General features: G+C 37.7%; 2 protein-coding genes across 2 annotated transcripts in view; both read right to left on the bottom strand.

The window, feature by feature from the left end:
- Positions 1–18,081, bottom strand: part of LOC100618787 (olfactory receptor-like protein OLF3) — an 81,343-nt gene that overhangs the window by 46,718 nt on the left and 16,544 nt on the right. The gene's annotated exons all lie outside the window — the stretch shown is intronic.
- Positions 1,575–3,430, bottom strand: LOC100012347 (olfactory receptor-like protein OLF3). The gene has a single exon (XM_001366594.3). It carries the CDS (start codon positions 2,798–2,800, stop codon positions 1,844–1,846), a length of 957 nt encoding a protein of 318 aa, XP_001366631.2. The 5' UTR covers positions 2,801–3,430; the 3' UTR covers positions 1,575–1,843.

Genomic DNA, 18,081 nt, shown 5'->3' with positions numbered 1-18,081 from the left:
CATTGCTCCCCTCAGTGCACTCTCCATCCTGAGCAGATTGACCTATTTCTTGTTCTTCAAATTCAGGATTCCGTTGCTCACATCTGTGCTTTTGCCCAAGCGATCTGACATAACTGGGAATGTTATCCCTCCTTACCAGACACTCCTAGAACCTTGTGTTTCCTTCAAGGCTCAACTCAGGTGCAATGGTAACATAAAGTCTTTTTTGATTCCCCTGTTGGTTTGTTCCCTCACTCAAATGATCACTTATTTACTTATCCAATCAAACTTAAAAAAGAAACAACATTTATTTGTCAAACACTGATTATGGGAAGGGAACTGTGTTAGATTCTGATGCTACAAGGACAACATGAAAAATAGCCCTTCTCTTAAAGAGCACACACTGGACTGTATAAGTGTATCACTTCAATAGGGTCAGGTCCTTAAGGATAGGGAGCATTTTTCCTTTTGTCTGTGAATCCCAGTGATTTTCATAATGCCTTACATTTAATGAATGGTTATCAAATGAATAGTCTTATATTTCTGTCAGACAACAATGGCTTCTTTGCCTATATGACCTATGGTTATATTTTTATAATTTCAAGAAAGCTGGTTTGGTGGATTCCTGATCTAACCTCCCCATCAGTTTTTGTTGTTATTTTTCAGTTATAAACAATCCTCCATGATCCCATTTGGAGTTTTCTTGGCAGAGATATTGGAGTGGTTTGTCTTTTTCTTCTCTGTTTGGTTTTACAGAAGAGAAACTGAGGCAAGCAAGGTTATGTGATTTGACCAGTCACACAGCTAGTAAGCATCTGAGGCTAGATTTGAACATGAAGTTGAACTTTCCTGACTATAGGACCAGCACTCTCCACAGCACCACATAGCTGTCCTGACGAGATACCTTTCTCCTAAATTAACTCTCCCAATCTGTTTGTGCTCTGTGCAGACACAACACATTTCCTCAGAATGAAGAAGGCCCCATTGAAGCCCTCCTGTCTTAATTTTTGGTTGTATGAGGTTCCTACACACCTCTGGACAAAGGTGATAGACTGGAGATGCAGAAAAAGACACATTTTTAGACACATCAAATGCAGGAATATGTTTTGTTTACTATGCATATCTGTTATGATGGTTTTCTTTTTATTTTTTATTTCCAGTGAGAAGGATGAGTAGGAGAGGAGGGGAAGATAGGCATATATGATTGCAAAAAGAGAGAAAAAGTAAAGCATGGGCAAAAAGTGAAGGTTGACCGCTACAGGTTGAACTTCTAAAGTTAAGAAAAAATAAGCTGTACGTATTAGAGATTTTAAAAGACTTTCCTACCTTGGCACGTAAGCCTATTGACTCAGCTTTGCTGTCTTATACTGGGCTCAATGTGTCACTTGCTATTTTGAGCCATTCTTCTGGCATTTAAATTCATTTCTTTTTCTTAAAAAAGAAATTGTTCATTAAAAGAACTGGTGCTCATTTCATGACTGATTGTAGTATGGGGGGGTAATAAATATTATTATGTTATAATAATAATATATTATTATATAAGTACATTAAAGTGACACAATAGAATTTAATATATTATATAAGATGTCAATAGTCAATAAACACTTGTTAAGCTCCCACTACTGTGCCAGGCACTGTGCTAGGCATCAGGTCTATAAATACAAAAATAAAAGGCATTCCTTGCCCTTGAAGAGCTTACAATCCATTGGGGGAAGACAAAACACAAAAGGAAGCTGAAAATAAAGAGGGACAGGAAGAATTCTCCTATCTCTCAAAAGGGAGAGGAGAGAGATGTGAGTAGCTTTCGTCATTTATACTCAGGTCTGGGTGGGAGTCACACAAGACACTGGCCTTTCCTGGTGGCTCATGAGGATGTCAGCTTTGACTTTAATTCATAGAACTGTCCTAACAGTTTCTGCCAAGCTCCCTTCACTTCCTTATTCCTCACACTGTAAATCAGAGGGTTCAGCATGGGTGTTAAGAGAGCATAGAACAGCGAGATCATCTTCTCCTGAAGGATATTGGGGCTTGAGTGGGGCTGAATGTATGTGAAAATGGCCATCCCATAGCACAAAGCCACCACTGTCAAGTGGGAGGCACAGGTCTGAAAGGCTTTCTTCCTTCCCTCTGTGGACTGGATCTTCAGTATAGTAGAGATGATCTTGATATAGGACAGCAGAACCAGCAAGAATGGAGTCATAAGCAAAACAATGCTGGAGGCCATAATTGCAACCTCATTGGAGGAGGTGTCCACACAGGCCAAGCGGACTAAAGCTAAGAGTTCACATGATATGTGGTCAATGACACGGTTTGTGCACATGGGGAGCTGAAAAGTGATGGCTGTCTGCATGAGAGAGTTCAGGGAACCACCAACCCAGGAGGCAGTCACCAGCCTGACACAAAGCCCGCCATGCATGATGGCCGAATAGCGCAAAGGGTTGCAAACGGCCACGTAGCGGTCGTAAGCCATGGTTGCCAGTAAAACAAATTCAATCCCGCCTAGTCCCAGGGAGAAAAATAATTGTGTGGCACAACTCAGGTATGGAATTAATTTCTCTTCTTCCAGGAAATGAACCAATAATTGGGGGACAATGGTGGTCGCATAAGAAACATCCACGAGAGAGAGATTAGTGAGAAAGAAATACATTGGTGTGTGGAGGTGACTGTCGAGGCAGATCAGAATGATGATAAGGATATTCCCAAGCACAGTCACCAGGTACATTGCCAGGAACAGGACAAAGAGCAAGACCTGAGTCTTCCAGTCACTAGACAGACCCAGGAGAATAAATGAACTCACCCATGTCTGGTTACCTGTTCCCATTAAATTGTGAAACGTACTCTGAAGAGAAGAGTAGAAAGAACAAGAATCATTTGGTTAGAAAGCCCAATAAGTAGCCTTTCAAAGAAGTGCGCTGTTTTCTCAGTTGGGGTAATTGAATAACTCTCAACTTGGCCCAGGCAGAGAAGTTACTTAAATTAGGTGCCCCTGAGAAGAGCTGCTTGGTGAAGCAATGAATCACTTCACAGCAAAAATATACAAATAAAAGCTGGGCTACCATTGTGAGGGTTTATTATCAAGAATATTCAGCATTAGCAGTGCAATGATCCAGAACAATTCTGAGGGATCTACGAGAAAGAGCACTATCCACATTCAGAGAAAGAACCATGGGAGCAGAAACACAGAAGAAAAACAACTGCTTGATCACATGAGTTGAAGGAGATATGATTGGGGATGTGGACTCTAAACAATCATCCTAGTGCAAATATCAATAATAAGGAAATAGGTCTTGATCAATGATACATGTAAAACCTAGTGGAACTGAGCCTTGGTAACTGGAGAGGGGTTGGAAGAGGGGAGGGAAAGAACATGAATCATGTAACCATGGAAAATTTTTCTTAATCAATTAAATAAAATAAAAAAATAATATCCAGCATTGATTAGGAACCTCTAATAGGGAACTACTAAGGTTTCTTCCAACTCTAAGATTCATTGATCTTGAATTGAGTATCATTGTGGATTGATTTGACTCTATTTTTTTGCCATAGACTTATCTGTTAACCATGATGTCTTGGTTATGTTCTTTTCAATCTTCATAAGTTCATGTAGATCTTTTCATGCTTTTTTTCCCCCAATACTAACCTATTAAATCTTAAAGTGCAATAGTATTCCATCACAATAATATGCCACAACTTTTTTAGCCATTCCCCAATTGATAGATATCCCTTCATTTTCCAGTTTTTAACCATCATAAAGAGAGCTGCTAGAAATATTTTAGAATATATATTTCTTTTTTCCCTGATAAAATTAAGAAATAAACCTAATAGAGGTATTGCTGTGTCAAAAGGTATACAGTTTTCTAATTCTCTGAGTGTAATTCCAAATTGCTCTCCAAAATGTTTGAATCAATTCAGTTCCACCAACAGTGTATTAGTGTCCCCATTCATCCACATCCCCTGCAACATTTGTCATTTTGCCCTTTTACCTTTTTTTAGCCAATCTGATTGGTGTAAGGTGATGTCTCATAGTTGTTTTGATATGCATTTCTCTAATGAACAATGATTTGAAGCATTTTTTTCATATTATTATATATAGTTTTGATTTCTTCATCCCAAAACTATCTGTTCATATCTTTTGAATATTTATCATTTGGGGAAAGTTTCATATTCTTATGCATTTGAAAAAGTTATCTATATATTTTAGATATGAGACCTTTATCCAAGAAACAACCTAAAATTTTTTTCTAAAATTACTTATAATCTTGGCTACATTCATTTTATTTGTACAAAAACTTTTATAAATACTGCCCTATTTCATCACCACCTATTTAATCTCCAAGTCCCTTGCAATTTGTCTTCTATTTATTGACTTAGATGGAAAGCTGAAATCGCTGCATTAATCTGGAGTCAAAAAAAAACATAGATTTGAGTCCTTACTTTGGCTCTTACAATATGCATGGTCTTGGGCAAATCATTTAATATCTCTGCTTAGACTGGTTGATCTCTAAGATTCCTTCCTGTTAATGATTCTGGAATTCAAGGTCCTCAATAAGATGTCTACATCCTATAACATTATCTCAAGCTATTCCCCTACCTGTGCTGGTGAAGGTGTGCCTAGGCATGCCAGAATGGGGCTGCTCCATCCCCCACTTTCCATCAGCCTGAGGACATTTTTTTGCATTCCTTGCCCCTCTGCCCAGCTGACCAATGTGACCACTTCCTCCCTCCACTTTCAGGGCTAATGGGTGAAATGGCATACTTAGAGAGTTAAAAACAAAATATGGTTCTATTTTTATCTTTGCTCTTTGTCTCTGTACTGATCTGTTATGCTTAATTTTAAATTTAAAATAATAACAAAAGATTATTGAGGATATTTATATATCTATTTGTAGAAATAGACTATCTTTCTAATTATGAAATTGTAGAATCAATCAACAAACATTTGTTAAGAGGCAGAAGATAAAAGGAATCTTCAAGAATACATAGTCCAATCCCTCATTTTATAGATGGAGAAAATGAGACTCAGATTAGTGTTATCACTCATCTATTGTTGGCTGAGTAAAGCAAAAGATCAAACCTAAATTCTCTTAATTCTGAATCTATCCTTAATTCTACTTCATCTGTTTGCTTGCTTATTTGTCCTATTTAATTATTGCTAGCTGATTGAATAAAAACAAGGGGAAGTGAGCAAAGGGAGAAGCAGTTTTAAAAAAAGTTTTATTTTTGACTCTCAATTCAGAATAACAAATAAGGATTGGACTTGTAATCTGGATACATCCATTTAGATCTCACAAATAGCACTTACTCCATAATTGCCATCTCCACGAGCCTGTGTTCTATTTGTCATCTATGAGCTTCAGTTTCCTCATCTCCCAAATGAGGCAATTGTACTGGGTAATAATAACTAACATTTCTCTGACTTTGCATGTCTTACATTATCACTTTTGAACCTCACAGAGATATCTTATTCCCGATTTGCAGTTGAGGAAACTGAGATTCAGACAGATGTTAAATGACCTGCTTATAATCACACAGGTAAGATTCATATCAAGGACTCCAAATCTGTTATTCCACTTGAACAACAAGAAACAAGTATTAAAAAAATAAACTAAGTGCCTACTATGTGCCAAGTACTATGCTAAACACTTAGCAAATATCATCTCACTTGGTTCTCACACCAAGATATTTTACAGCTAAGGAAACTGAAACAAAAAGAGGTTATGATTTGTCAAGGGTTGCATAGCTAGTAACTCAAATGTTCCTGCCTCTACCTAGCTGCCTATGAAGGTATGGTACACATTTGAGTACTACACTACTCCAGATGCCTCTTTAGAGGCAGCTAGATGGAGTGAAAGATAGCATATTGGTCCTGGAGTCAGGAAGAACTGAGTTCAAATCTGATCTCAAACATTTAATAACTATATGACTCGACTTCTGAGTAATCATGGCTGCAATCTAGACGCCACACGCTTCCTCTCCCCGGCACCAAACGAAATAGACTACATCAAAGGAGCATAAAAATCACCTTTGGAGGAACAGAAGGACACCCCGGTACTCCCAGTACTCCACAGAGGCGAAGGTACCTGGGGCTTGAACATTTCCACACTATAATAAGGAGGAAAAGCTTGCACAGAAAAGTGAACTGAGCCGCCCTTCCCCCACCCCACCTCCCCCACTAAACCAGAGTGAGCTACCTGAGCGATCACTGGGACAGCAAGTGAGTGGGGAACGTCTCTGTCTGGGGGGGGGGGACTCCAGGGTCCTTGGGATCTGGGACTGCCAGGAAAAAATGTCTCAGGGTGGTTTCACTGGAGAATCCAGCTCTTCAGCGGAGCTGTACTTGGGGCGGCTGTGCTGAACATCTCCGCGGAGCTAAACACCAGGGGTGGACCATGCATTGATTATCTGGGTGGAGCTGAACACTTGGGCAGTGTGGCTGTGATCAGGGACCCAGTGCTCTAAGAAACCTCGGAGGCTGGGAAGAACTAGTCTGAAGCAACCTAAATTCACAGAAAAACCACCCATATAACCCAGATCCCAGACCAAAAAGGAAAGGGGAATAAAACCACAAAAGGGATGGATCAAATGGCCCAAAATCAAGCCTCCAGGAAGAAAGGGAAAAAAGTGACTATTGAAAACTTTTATGGTGGAAGTACCCAAGGAAAAGAGGAGAATGAGGAGGAAATCCAAAAAAATTCAGAACATGCCTCCCAAAATGGAAACTATCAACAAGCTCTGGAAGATCTCAAACTGGAACTTATCCAAAAGATGGAAACCTGGAAAGAAAAATGGGAGAAAGAGATCAGCTGTCTGACAGATAAGAATGCTCAATTGGAAAAAGAACTCGAAGCATCCAATAGAAGGGCAGACAAGGCTGAAAAGCAAAACCAGTCCCTAACGACCAGAATTAAGCACCTCGAAGAAAGCAAGATGATAAAACAGCAAGAATCAATAAAGCAAACCCAAAAAATTAATGAATTAGAAGAAAACATAAAATATCTCACTGAGAAGGTCACAGATCTGGAAAACAGAGGGAGAAGAGAAAATCTCCAAATTATCGGTCTCCCAGAAAAACCAGAGATAAACAATAAACTCGATATTATTCTACAGGAGATTATAAAAGAAAATTGCCCTCACGTTCTGCAGCAAGGGGGCAAAATAGAAATAGAAAGGATTCATAGAACACCTTCTATACTAAATCCCCAAAAGACAACCCCTAGGAATGTAATTGCCAAATTCAAGAGCTTCCAAGTAAAGGAGAAAATCCTACAAGAAGCCAAGAAGAAGAGCTTCAGATATAAGGGGGCTCCCATAAGGATCACACATGACTTAGCAGCTAACACACTAAGAGACCGCAAAGCATGGAACATGATATTTAGAAAGGCAAGAGAGCTGGGTCTCCAACCAAGAATCAACTACCCAGCAAAACTGACTATATACTTCCAGGGGAAAGTATGGGCATTCAACAAAATAGAAGATTTCCAAGCATTTGCTAAGAAAAGACCAGAGCTCTGTGGAAAGTTCTCTATCCAAGCACAGAAAGCAAGAGAAACAAGAAAAGGTAAATATGAAAGAAAGGGAAAAGGAGATAAATCTTATCTTTTTCTTTAAGTCAAACTCTCTTCTATAAGGACTACATTTACATCAAATTATATATATTAATATGTGAGGAAATGTTTTGTGTAACTCTCATAAATTGTAGCATCATAAGAGTAGTTAGAAGAAATATGCATAGGGAAAGATTGGGGCATTAAGAAGATTTGGGGAAAGTGGGGGCAAAGAAAGGAAAAGGGAGGGGGGAACCACGATAATACTAAGATTAACTTCAAGAAATGGGGGGGGGGGAATCAATAGAATAAACTTTCCCATATAAAGATACACATGGGAAGGGGAGGGGAAGAACTCTCATATGAGAAGGAGAGGAAGAGAGTGTGATGTGGAATTACTTAAACCTTACTCTCAGTGAAATCAAATCTGAAAGGGAAGAACATCTAGATCCAGTGGGATCCTGAATTCTATCTTATCCATTAGGGCAAGAAAGAAAGGAAAATTAAGGAGGGGGAGGGGGAAGGAGTATAAAAAGGGAGGGAAGGAGAGGGGGGAGGGAAAGGGAGCATAAAAAGGGAGGGGCTAGAAAGGGAAGCATCTCAAGGGAGGGGACTAGGGGGACTGACCTAAAGTAAATCACTGGTTCAAAAGGAGAAAGCTAAAGAAGAAAGGTCAGAACTAGGGGAAGACATCAAAATGCCAGCGAATCCACAAATAACAATCATAACTTTGAACGTGAATGGGATGAACTCACCCATAAAATGTAGACAAATAGCAGATTGGATTAGAACCCAAAACCCTACCATATGTTGTCTTCAAGAAACACATATGAGACGGGTTGACACTCACAAGGTTAGAATTAAAGGTTGGAGTAAGACCTTTTGGGCCTTAACTGATAGAAAGAAGGCAGGAGTTGCAATCATGATATCTGACAAAGCCAAAGCACAAATAGACCTGATCAAAAGGGATAGGGAAGGTAAATATATTCTGCTAAAAGGGAGTATAGACAATGAGGAAATATCACTAATCAACATGTATGCACCAAATGGTATAGCATCCAAATTTTTAATGGAGAAACTAGGAGAATTGAAGGAGGAAATAGACAGTAAAACCATATTAGTGGGAGACTTGAAGCAACCACTATCAAATTTAGATAAATCAAACCAAAAAATAAACAAGAAAGAGGTAAAAGAGGTGAATGAAATCTTAGAAAAATTAGAGTTAATAGACATATGGAGAAAAATAAATAGGGACAAAAAAGAATACACCTTCTTTTCAGCACCACATGGCACATTCACAAAAATAGATTATACACTAGGTCATAGAAACATGGCACTCAAATGCAGAAAAGCAGAAATAATAACTGCAGCCTTTTCAGATCACAAGGCAATAAAAATATTGATTGACAAGGGTACATGGAGACCCAAATCAAAAATTAATTGGAAATTAAATAACATGATACTCCAAAATCGGATAGTTAGAGAAGAAATCATAGAAACAATTAATTTCGTTGAAGAAAATGACAACGGCGAAACATCCTTTCAAACCTTGTGGGATGCAGCCAAGGCAGTACTTAGAGGAAAATTCATATCTATGAGTGCATATATTAACAGAGACCAAGGAATTGGAAATGCAAATCAAAAAACTTGAGAATGAACAAATTAAAAACCCCCAGAAGAAAACCATACTAGAGATCCTAAAAATTAAGGGAGAAATTAATAAAATAGAAAGTGACAGAACTATTAAGCTAATAAACAAGATTAGAAGCTGGTACTTTGAAAAAACAGACAAAATAGACAAAGTACTGGTTAATCTAATTAAAAAAAGGAAAGAAGAAAGGCAAATTAACAGCATCAAGGATGAAAAGGGGGATCTCACCTCCAATGAAGAGGAAATTAAGGCAATCATTAAAAACTACTTTGCCCAAATATATGGCAATAAATATACCAACCTAGGTGATATGGATGAATATTTACAAAAATATAAATTGCCTAGACTAACAGAAGAAGAAATAGTTTTCTTAAATAATCCCATATCAGAAAAAGAAATCCAACAGGCCATCAAAGAACTTCCTAAGAAAAAATCCCCAGGGCCTGAAGGATTCACCAGTGAATTCTATTAAACATTCAGAGAACAGTTAATTCCAATTCTATACAAACTATTTGACATAATAAGCAAAGAGGAAGTTCTACCAAACTCCTTTTATGACACAAGCATGGTACTGATTCCAAAACCAAGCAGGCCAAAAACAGAGAAAGAAAATTATAGACCAATCTCCCTAATGAATATAGATGCAAAAATCTTAAATAAGATACTAGCAAAAAGACTCCAGCAAGTGATTAGAAGGGTCATCCACCATGATCAAGTAGGATTTATACCAGGGATGCAGGACTGGTTCAATATTAGGAAAACTATCCACATAATTGACCACATCAACAAGCAAATCAACAAGAACCACATGATTATCTCAATAGATGCAGAAAAGGCCGTTGATAAAATACAACACCCATTCCTACTAAAAACACTAGAAAGCATAGGAATAGAAGGGTCATTCCTAAAAATAATAAACAGTATATATCTAAAACCATCAGCTAATATCATCTGCAATGGGGATAAACTAAATCCATTCCCATTAAGATCAGGAGTGAAACAAGGATGCCCATTGTCACCTCTATTATTTGACATTGTATTAGAAACACTAGCAGTAGCAATTAGAGAAGAAAAAGAAATTGAAGGCATCAAAATAGGCAAGGAGGAGACCAAATTATTGCTCTTTGCAGATGACATGATGGTCTACTTAAAGAATCCTAGAGATTCAACCAAAAAGCTAATCGAAATAATCAACAACTTTAGCAATTTGCAGGATACAAAATAAACCCACATAAGTCATCAGCATTTCTATATAATTCCAACATAGCTCAGCAGCAAGAACTAGAAAGAGAAATCCCATTCAAAATTACCCTAGACAAAAATAAAATACTTAGGAATCTATCTCCCGAGACAAACACAGGATCTATATGAACACAACTACAAAACACTTTCCACACAACTAAAACTAGACTTGAACAATTGGAGGAACATTAACTGCTCATGGGTAGGACGAGCCAATATAATAAAAATGACCATCCTACCCAAACTCATCTATCTATTTAGTGCCATACCCATGGAACTTCCAAAAATTTTTTTTACTGATTTAGAAAAAACCATAACAAAGTTCATTTGGAAGAACAAAAGATCAAGGATATCCAGGGAAATAATGAAAAAAAAATACAAAGGAAGGGGGTCTTGCAGTCCCAGATCTCAGACTATATTACAAAGCAGCAGTCATCAAAACAATTTGGTACTGGCTAAGAGACAGAAAGGAGGATCAGTGGAATAGACTGGGGGCAAGCAACCTCAGCAAGACAGTATATGACAAAGCCAAAGATCCCAGCTTTTGGGACAAAAATCCACTATTTCATAAAAACTGCTGGGAAAATTGGAGGACAGTGTGGGAAAGATTAGGCTTAGATCAACACCTCACACCCTACACCAAGATAAATTCAAAATGGGTGAATGACTTGAACATAAAGAAGGAAACTATAAGAAAATTAGGCGAACACAGAATAGTATACATGTCAGACCTTTGGGAAGGGAAATACTTCAAAACCAAGCAAGAATTAGAAAGAGTTACAAAATGCAAAATAAATAATCTGGATTACATCAAATTAAAAAGTTTTTGTACAAACAAAACCAATGTAACCAAAATCAGAAGGGCAGCAACAAATTGGGAAACAATCTTCATAACAACCTCTGACAAAGGTTTAATTACTCAAATTTATAAAGAACTAAATCAATTGTGCAAAAAATCAAGCCATTCTCCAATTGACAAATGGGCAAGGGACATGAACAGGCCGTTTGCAGCCAAAGAAATCAAAACTATTAATAAGCACATGAAAAAGTGCTCTACATCTCTTATAATCAGAGAGATGCAAATCAAAACAACTCTGAGGTATCACCTCACACCTAGTAGATTGGCTAACATGACAGCTATGGAAAGTAATCAATGCTGGAGGGGATGTGGCAAAGTGAGGACATTAATTCATTGCTGGTGGAGTTGTGAATTGATCCAACCATTCTGGAGGGCAATTTGGAACTATGCCCAAAGGGGGATAAAAGAATGTCTGCCCTTTGATCCAGCCATAGTACTGCTGGGCTTGTACCCCAAAGAGATAATGGACAAAAAGACTTGTACAAGAATATTCATAGCTGCGCTCTTTGTGGTGGCCAAAAATTGGAAAATGAGGGGCTGCCCTTCAATTGGAGAATGGCTGAACAAATTGTGGTATATGTTGGTGATGGAATACTATTGTGCTAAAAGGAATAATAAAGTGGAGGAATTCCATGGAGACTGGAACAACCTCCAGGAAGTGATGCAGAGCGAAAGGAGCAGAACCAGGAAAACATTATACACCGAGACTGATACATTGTGGTACAATCGAAGGTGATGGACTTCTCCATTAGTATCAATGCAATTTCCCTGAACAATCTGCAGGGATCTAAAAAAAAAATAGTACCCACAAGCAGAGGATAAACTGTGGGAGTAAAAACACCGATGAAAAGCAACTGCTTGACTACAGGGTTGGAGGAGATAAGACTGAGGAGAGACTCTAAATGAACACTATAATGCAAATTCCAACAACAGGGAAATGGGTTCGAGTTAAGAACACATGTGATAACCAGTGGAATCATGCGTCAGCTATGGGAGAGGGAAAGGCGGGGGGGGGGAGGGGAGGAAAAGAAAATGATCTTTGTTTCCAGTGAATAATGTATGAAAACGACCAAATAAAATAATGTTTAAAAAAAATAACTATATGACTCTAGGCAAGTTTCTTAACAGCTATTTCCTTGATTCCTAAAAATAGGGGTAATGATAGCCTCTAACTCTCAGGGTTGTTGTGAGAAAAAATTAGATAATATTTGTAAAGCACTTTACAAACCTTAAAATTTTTCATAATTCTCAATATCATTAACATGACCTCAGTAGACCCTTCTAGTTCTAAATCCTATTATTTTAAGACTACCTCCATGAGGTCTGATTAGAGGTTATCTATGCAAAGTTCCCCATTCTATAGATGAAGAAAGGGAGGAATCGGGGATTTAGAATCCTTGTAGTCTAAAGACATGTAGTCCAATCCCTTCACTTTATACATGAGAAAAATGAGCACTGTACCAGCTAAATGATTTTCCAAGATAATAACTGGCTGAGCAGGGATTTGAACCTTTGTCATCTGGATTCAAAAGTAGCATTCCTTCCATTGCAACACATTTCCCCTTCTTTGTTACTTTTATCAGTCATCTTATTAAGTTATATATTCTCTCCACTGGTAGAAATTGGAAGCCTTCCATGTCTTCTCATCTTTTGGGAAACTTCTATGTCCTTCATCTACCCAATGGAGTCAATATTTTCTGACTATTAATATTATGTAAAGCATAAAACAGAAGGCATTTCCTTGTCAATGGTGTTCATTACTGTCATGGAAGATGCCCTACACAAAGTCCAAACAGAAGGAATTCCTATAGATAATTCTATACATGTTCTATTCTTCCACATATTTTTTTTTGTAATCTGGCCTTTACTCTCTATCATAAATGCTCTTTTATGCCAAGCTCTTTTTATGACCCTTTAAAGGATTCATTAACTCAAATTTCTTTTGCAGCAGATGACTTCTTAAAACACTGCTCTTTATGTCAATTCCTCATTCAATAATCTTCTGTAATTTGCACTAAAGGATAAAAAACAGAATTCTTATCCTGGACTTTAAATTTCAAAGGCAAAATCTATAATCCAGATCTGCCTTGTCCTTGCTCAAAACAGGTCATTATCGATACTATCTCCCAATTATACCTTATTCATATCTATCTTTCTCTTAGAATGTTTTTCTCTTCTTTTCTGCCTTTTATAAAACCTACTCATTCTATAAGGCTCAGCTCAAGTAGCATCTCTTCCTTGAAGAATTTACCTCCTCTGGAACACTATTACACTCTACAGAGTTGTGAATTGGTCTGACCATTCTAGAAATTTGGAATTATGTGGGGAGAAAGGTGACTTAAATATCTGTACCTTTTGTACCACAAATCTTGATGTTAGTATACTTAAGTGGTTAAACACAGAAAAATCAAGTTTATGGCAAAAATTTATAGCAATAAGTTTGTGTTAACAAAGAACTAAAAATTAAATGAGTGCCTATATAAGAGGGGAAAACATATAAAAATCTACTTTATTGTTTTGGAAGGGAAAAGAATAAGGGCTTAGTGATTTACTTATGCTTATTCTTATTTAAAAACTAACTAGCTATGCTAACTAGGTTACTAAACTAAAACTTAACCAAGTTCCCAAATCTTACTCAGCCGGGGTCCAAAAAAACAGTTAAGAGTCAGGATCTTTTGTTGTTAGATGTCCAAGCCAGTCCTGATGTCCAAGTGAGACTGAATGCTACCAAATACAGGAACCCTTCCTCAGTTCAACACAGGGAAAATCCTCTTCAGACCTTCCTCTTGACTTCCTCAGGAGGCCAGAAGAAAAGTCTGTTGGGGCAAGATGGAGTATTCCCAGATCCTCCAGCTTAGGTTCCCATGTGACCCTTGGTTACATGCCACTGTCAATCATACCTAGGTTTGCACTTTTCAGTTCTTGCAGAGTTTTGCAAATTGCAAACCTTTCCATGCTTTATCACAGTACATGATTATAATAGTATATCATCATACCATAAGAAGTAACAAATATGAAAAATTCAGACAGACATAGAAAGACATGAACATATACAGAGTAAAGTAAGAAAATAGAATTCAGGGATTAGGAAAGGACCTATGATTTCACTAATTTTGGAGGAAAATTACTCTACCAATGTAGGTTATCAACCATCCTGCAATATAGAGTTTTAAGCATTTCCAAGAATACTAAGAGGTTGCTATAAGATTACAAAGAAATTGAGAGCATGTGAGAGAGAGAGGCAGAGCAAAAGAGAGAAGGAGGGAGAGAAAGTGAGAGAAAGCAAGAAAGAGAGACAGACAGACAGAGAGAAAGAGAGAGACAGAGAGAGGGAGAGACAGAGAGAGAGAACACATATGCACTACCCCCAGGTCATACAGTCACTATGTATGACAAGAAGTAAGAAGAATCATTGGAGAAAATATACACAGTGACCACAAGAATGTAAATGAAAAGAATGATAAAATAAAACTCAATACAATATAATTATCATGGCCAAGCCTGGTGCCAAAGAAGAGATGAAAAAATATGATGTTCTGTATATTGTCAAATACAATAGATAAATCAATAGGTTTTGAGGGAACCTTTAAAAAATCAATGCTATGAGAAAATGGTGCATTGGGTGGACAAGAAAGAAAGGGTATATTCAGAAATAAATGTAATATTAAAAAAAACAAAAGATATCTATTGAATTTTTTGTAATAAAAAAGAAAAAGAAAAAAATCTCCCTTCTAATCCAGCCCAAAGGTCTTTCATCCTCCATCAGAACTACTATAATACTTAATGTCTATAACACTCATTTGATTTGACACTTGAATCTGACATGTCAGGACAGAACATTATTGCCTTTGGCTTTATTGCAAAACTTGCAGAGGACAGAATAAATAGCAAAGTGATCTTTAAAATGTTTTAAAGATCAAAAGAGAGCAAAGCTAGAATGTGTTTCTGAGTATAAAAATAGGTAACATTTCATGAAAGGAAACCTCAAAGAAATACATCACCTCATCCTAACCATAGTGTCTAAAATAACTTGAGCTCTGATTTTGGAAGTAACCAGTGAAAATAGCAAAATCCTTCGAATTATTCAATCGAGTTGAACAAAGATTTATTGAGCTGCCCATGATGATAAATAACTTAAACTCTTTTTATGTTGCTCTATGGATTGTAGATAAATTATCCACTAAGAACAGAGGAGAATAAAAATAATAAGGAATTTCTTCTACCTGTGTCTTCCATAGATGGAGCTTTGTGACAGAGACTGGCACTAGAGAAAAGTGCCAGACTGACGAGTATGTGAAATTGATCACCTCGACAGGGGAGGGGCCCAAGGAGTGGATTCCAGAGGAGGAGGAGACTCTGGCTTGGAGAACAGTGAGGGTCTCTGGGTCTTGAGAAGACTGTCTTAAAAAAAAAGATAAGAGTGAGGGAAGTTTTGTACCCCAAAGGGAAGCTTGGATTTTTGGTATAGAGAGGGGGAAGGAGAGAACCCCTTCTCAAAGCAGGGTTCAGGGGAGACAGCATATGTAATGGGTTGGCTCAGAGAGGAAAGGGGGTATTGAAGATTTTCCCCCTTCTGCCTTCCCTCCTTAGCTAAAGCTGCTCTCCCCAATTTGCTCTTGTCCCTCTTGTCCCCCCTCACTACTCAAGACCAAAAGGTCTCCCTTTGATCAGTTCACTCACACTCAGCTTGGGGAACAGATAACTTTGAATGTTAACTCAATCACATAATACAAAAGGAAACAATGGGCAAGGAAGAGTGGAAAAAGGAATGTGGGAAAGGGGATCACGGTCTCTATCTAAACCCTTTTCCCTCCCTTCTTGAGTTTGGGGGGGGGGACTCAGGTCTTGGAAGAAAGTCAGGTTGACTCACCCCTGGGCAACAGGAGCTGAGGCAAAGTCTGCTCAGGTTTCTCTTCAGAAGTCCCTTCAATTGGGAAGTGTTGGGGGGAAGGATTTCCAGTCACCAGCAGGAAAAATGGGTAACTCTCAGGAAAAAGTCTTTTCCCAACTTCTCTCTTCGGCTTCTCAAGACTGAGAGACCCTCACTGTTCTCCAAGCTAGAGTTTCCTCCTCCTCCAGAATCCACTCCTCAGGCCCCTCCCCCATCAAGGTGATCAATTTCACATACTCTTCAGCTTGGCACTTTTCTTTAGTGCCAGCCTCTGTCACAGCTTGGCTGGAATATCAGGACCTGGTGGTATTTATATGGGTATGGTAAAGAAACAGATTGAAAGAAAAGATTATCTGACCTTGACAAATGTATGATGGACCAGGTCAGGTTACCTACTCTGATCACTTTAAATTATTCTATGCTTCCAGGATAAAACATATGACATAGTCAGCACATCAAAATAAAGGTTTGATTCAAAGATTCAAACCAGTGGATAGGAATTTTAAAATCAGAGAATTTAGAGCTGGAAAGAGTATTAGAGCGCATCTACTAACATGCTATTGTGTTACAGATGAAAAGACTTAGCTGTAGAAAGATAAGACAACTTGTCTAAGGTTAGTTAGTCACCTGTTAGGGGCAGCTAAATGGCACAGTATATTGAGTGTCAAGAAGACTCATTTTCATGAGTTCAAATCTGGCCTCAGACACTAACCCCTAGAAAAGTCACTTAACCCTGTTTGTCTCATTTTTCTCATCTGTAAAATGAGCTGAAGAAGGAAATGGCAAACAACTCCAGTATCATTGCTAAGAAAAGCCCAAATAGGGTCACAAAGAGAGGGACACAACTGAAAATGACTGAACAACAAGTGTCACATAATGTTACATTGGTATTAAGTGGCAGAGATGGGATTCTAAGCCTATATTTAATACTAATCCTACACATTTTAAGGAGAACTATGAATCCAACCAGATGAAAAAGTAAGAACAGTGAAGCAGTGTTCCAAATGCAGCCTTCACAATTCTGTAGCTAGAGCAGTTTTAGCAGATGGTCTTTAGGGGATCCTGTCTGTTTCTTGCAGTTATTTGGTCATAGTCACAAGAATATGGTCTCCCTTTTGGGGAGAATCTAACCTTTGCATGGGCTGCTATGAGAAAGATAAAAGTAAGCAGGTTCTGATGACTTGTTTTGTTTCTATTTTTGATTTCTATTTCTTTTATTTCTGTTTCTATTATAAATTAAAACATATATATATTAATTCTGAGTTTCTAACTTGTAAATTTTCTTATATCCATCTCTTTCCTTCTCAAAGAACTTAGGCTACTCATTGCATAGTTCCACTATGGGATATTCAGAATACCCTGTCATTATTTGGGCTGGTAGAAATTCAGTACTATTCCAATGTTTTGTTTTGTTTTTAAGAATTATGATCATTGTTCTTTTGGAGCTTTGGAAATCATCCCAGCAAAGTGTTATTGAAATCAGGGCCTGGATATTTGAACACCTGGCTTGGGTCCCTCAGCTGACTATTTGGAGTTCATTGAGAGCAATGGAGTTTTATTTAGTAAAAAATGACCTGTACTTTGTCCTTGAATCATCAGTGTTTAAAGATTTTTTTTTTGCAGTGTTTGTCTTCAAGTTTGGACAGCAGTACTTTGTATGCAAAGAGTAGTATTATATCTTTAGCATAAAGAAGGATGGAAATCTTGCAACTGAAAATTGAAAGAAGAAAATATTCTGGGTCAGAAAAGCTTCTAATTATGCCACTAAAAAATTAAATGAAAGTGAGACTATGAAAGCGTTGGTTAATGGGAATCAGCTGTGTCAGGAAATTAAATCCTATTTTGAGCATACTAAGCATGCAGAATACAAAGAAAGACATAATACGGTCTTGATTTCAAGGGTCTTACAATCTAC

Source organism: Monodelphis domestica, chromosome 5 (assembly GCF_027887165.1).
Source record: "Monodelphis domestica isolate mMonDom1 chromosome 5, mMonDom1.pri, whole genome shotgun sequence".
Lineage (NCBI taxonomy): Eukaryota > Metazoa > Chordata > Mammalia > Didelphimorphia > Didelphidae > Monodelphis > Monodelphis domestica.
Note: the sequence above shows the minus strand (reverse complement) of the source record. Positions and strands in the feature narration are given on the sequence as shown.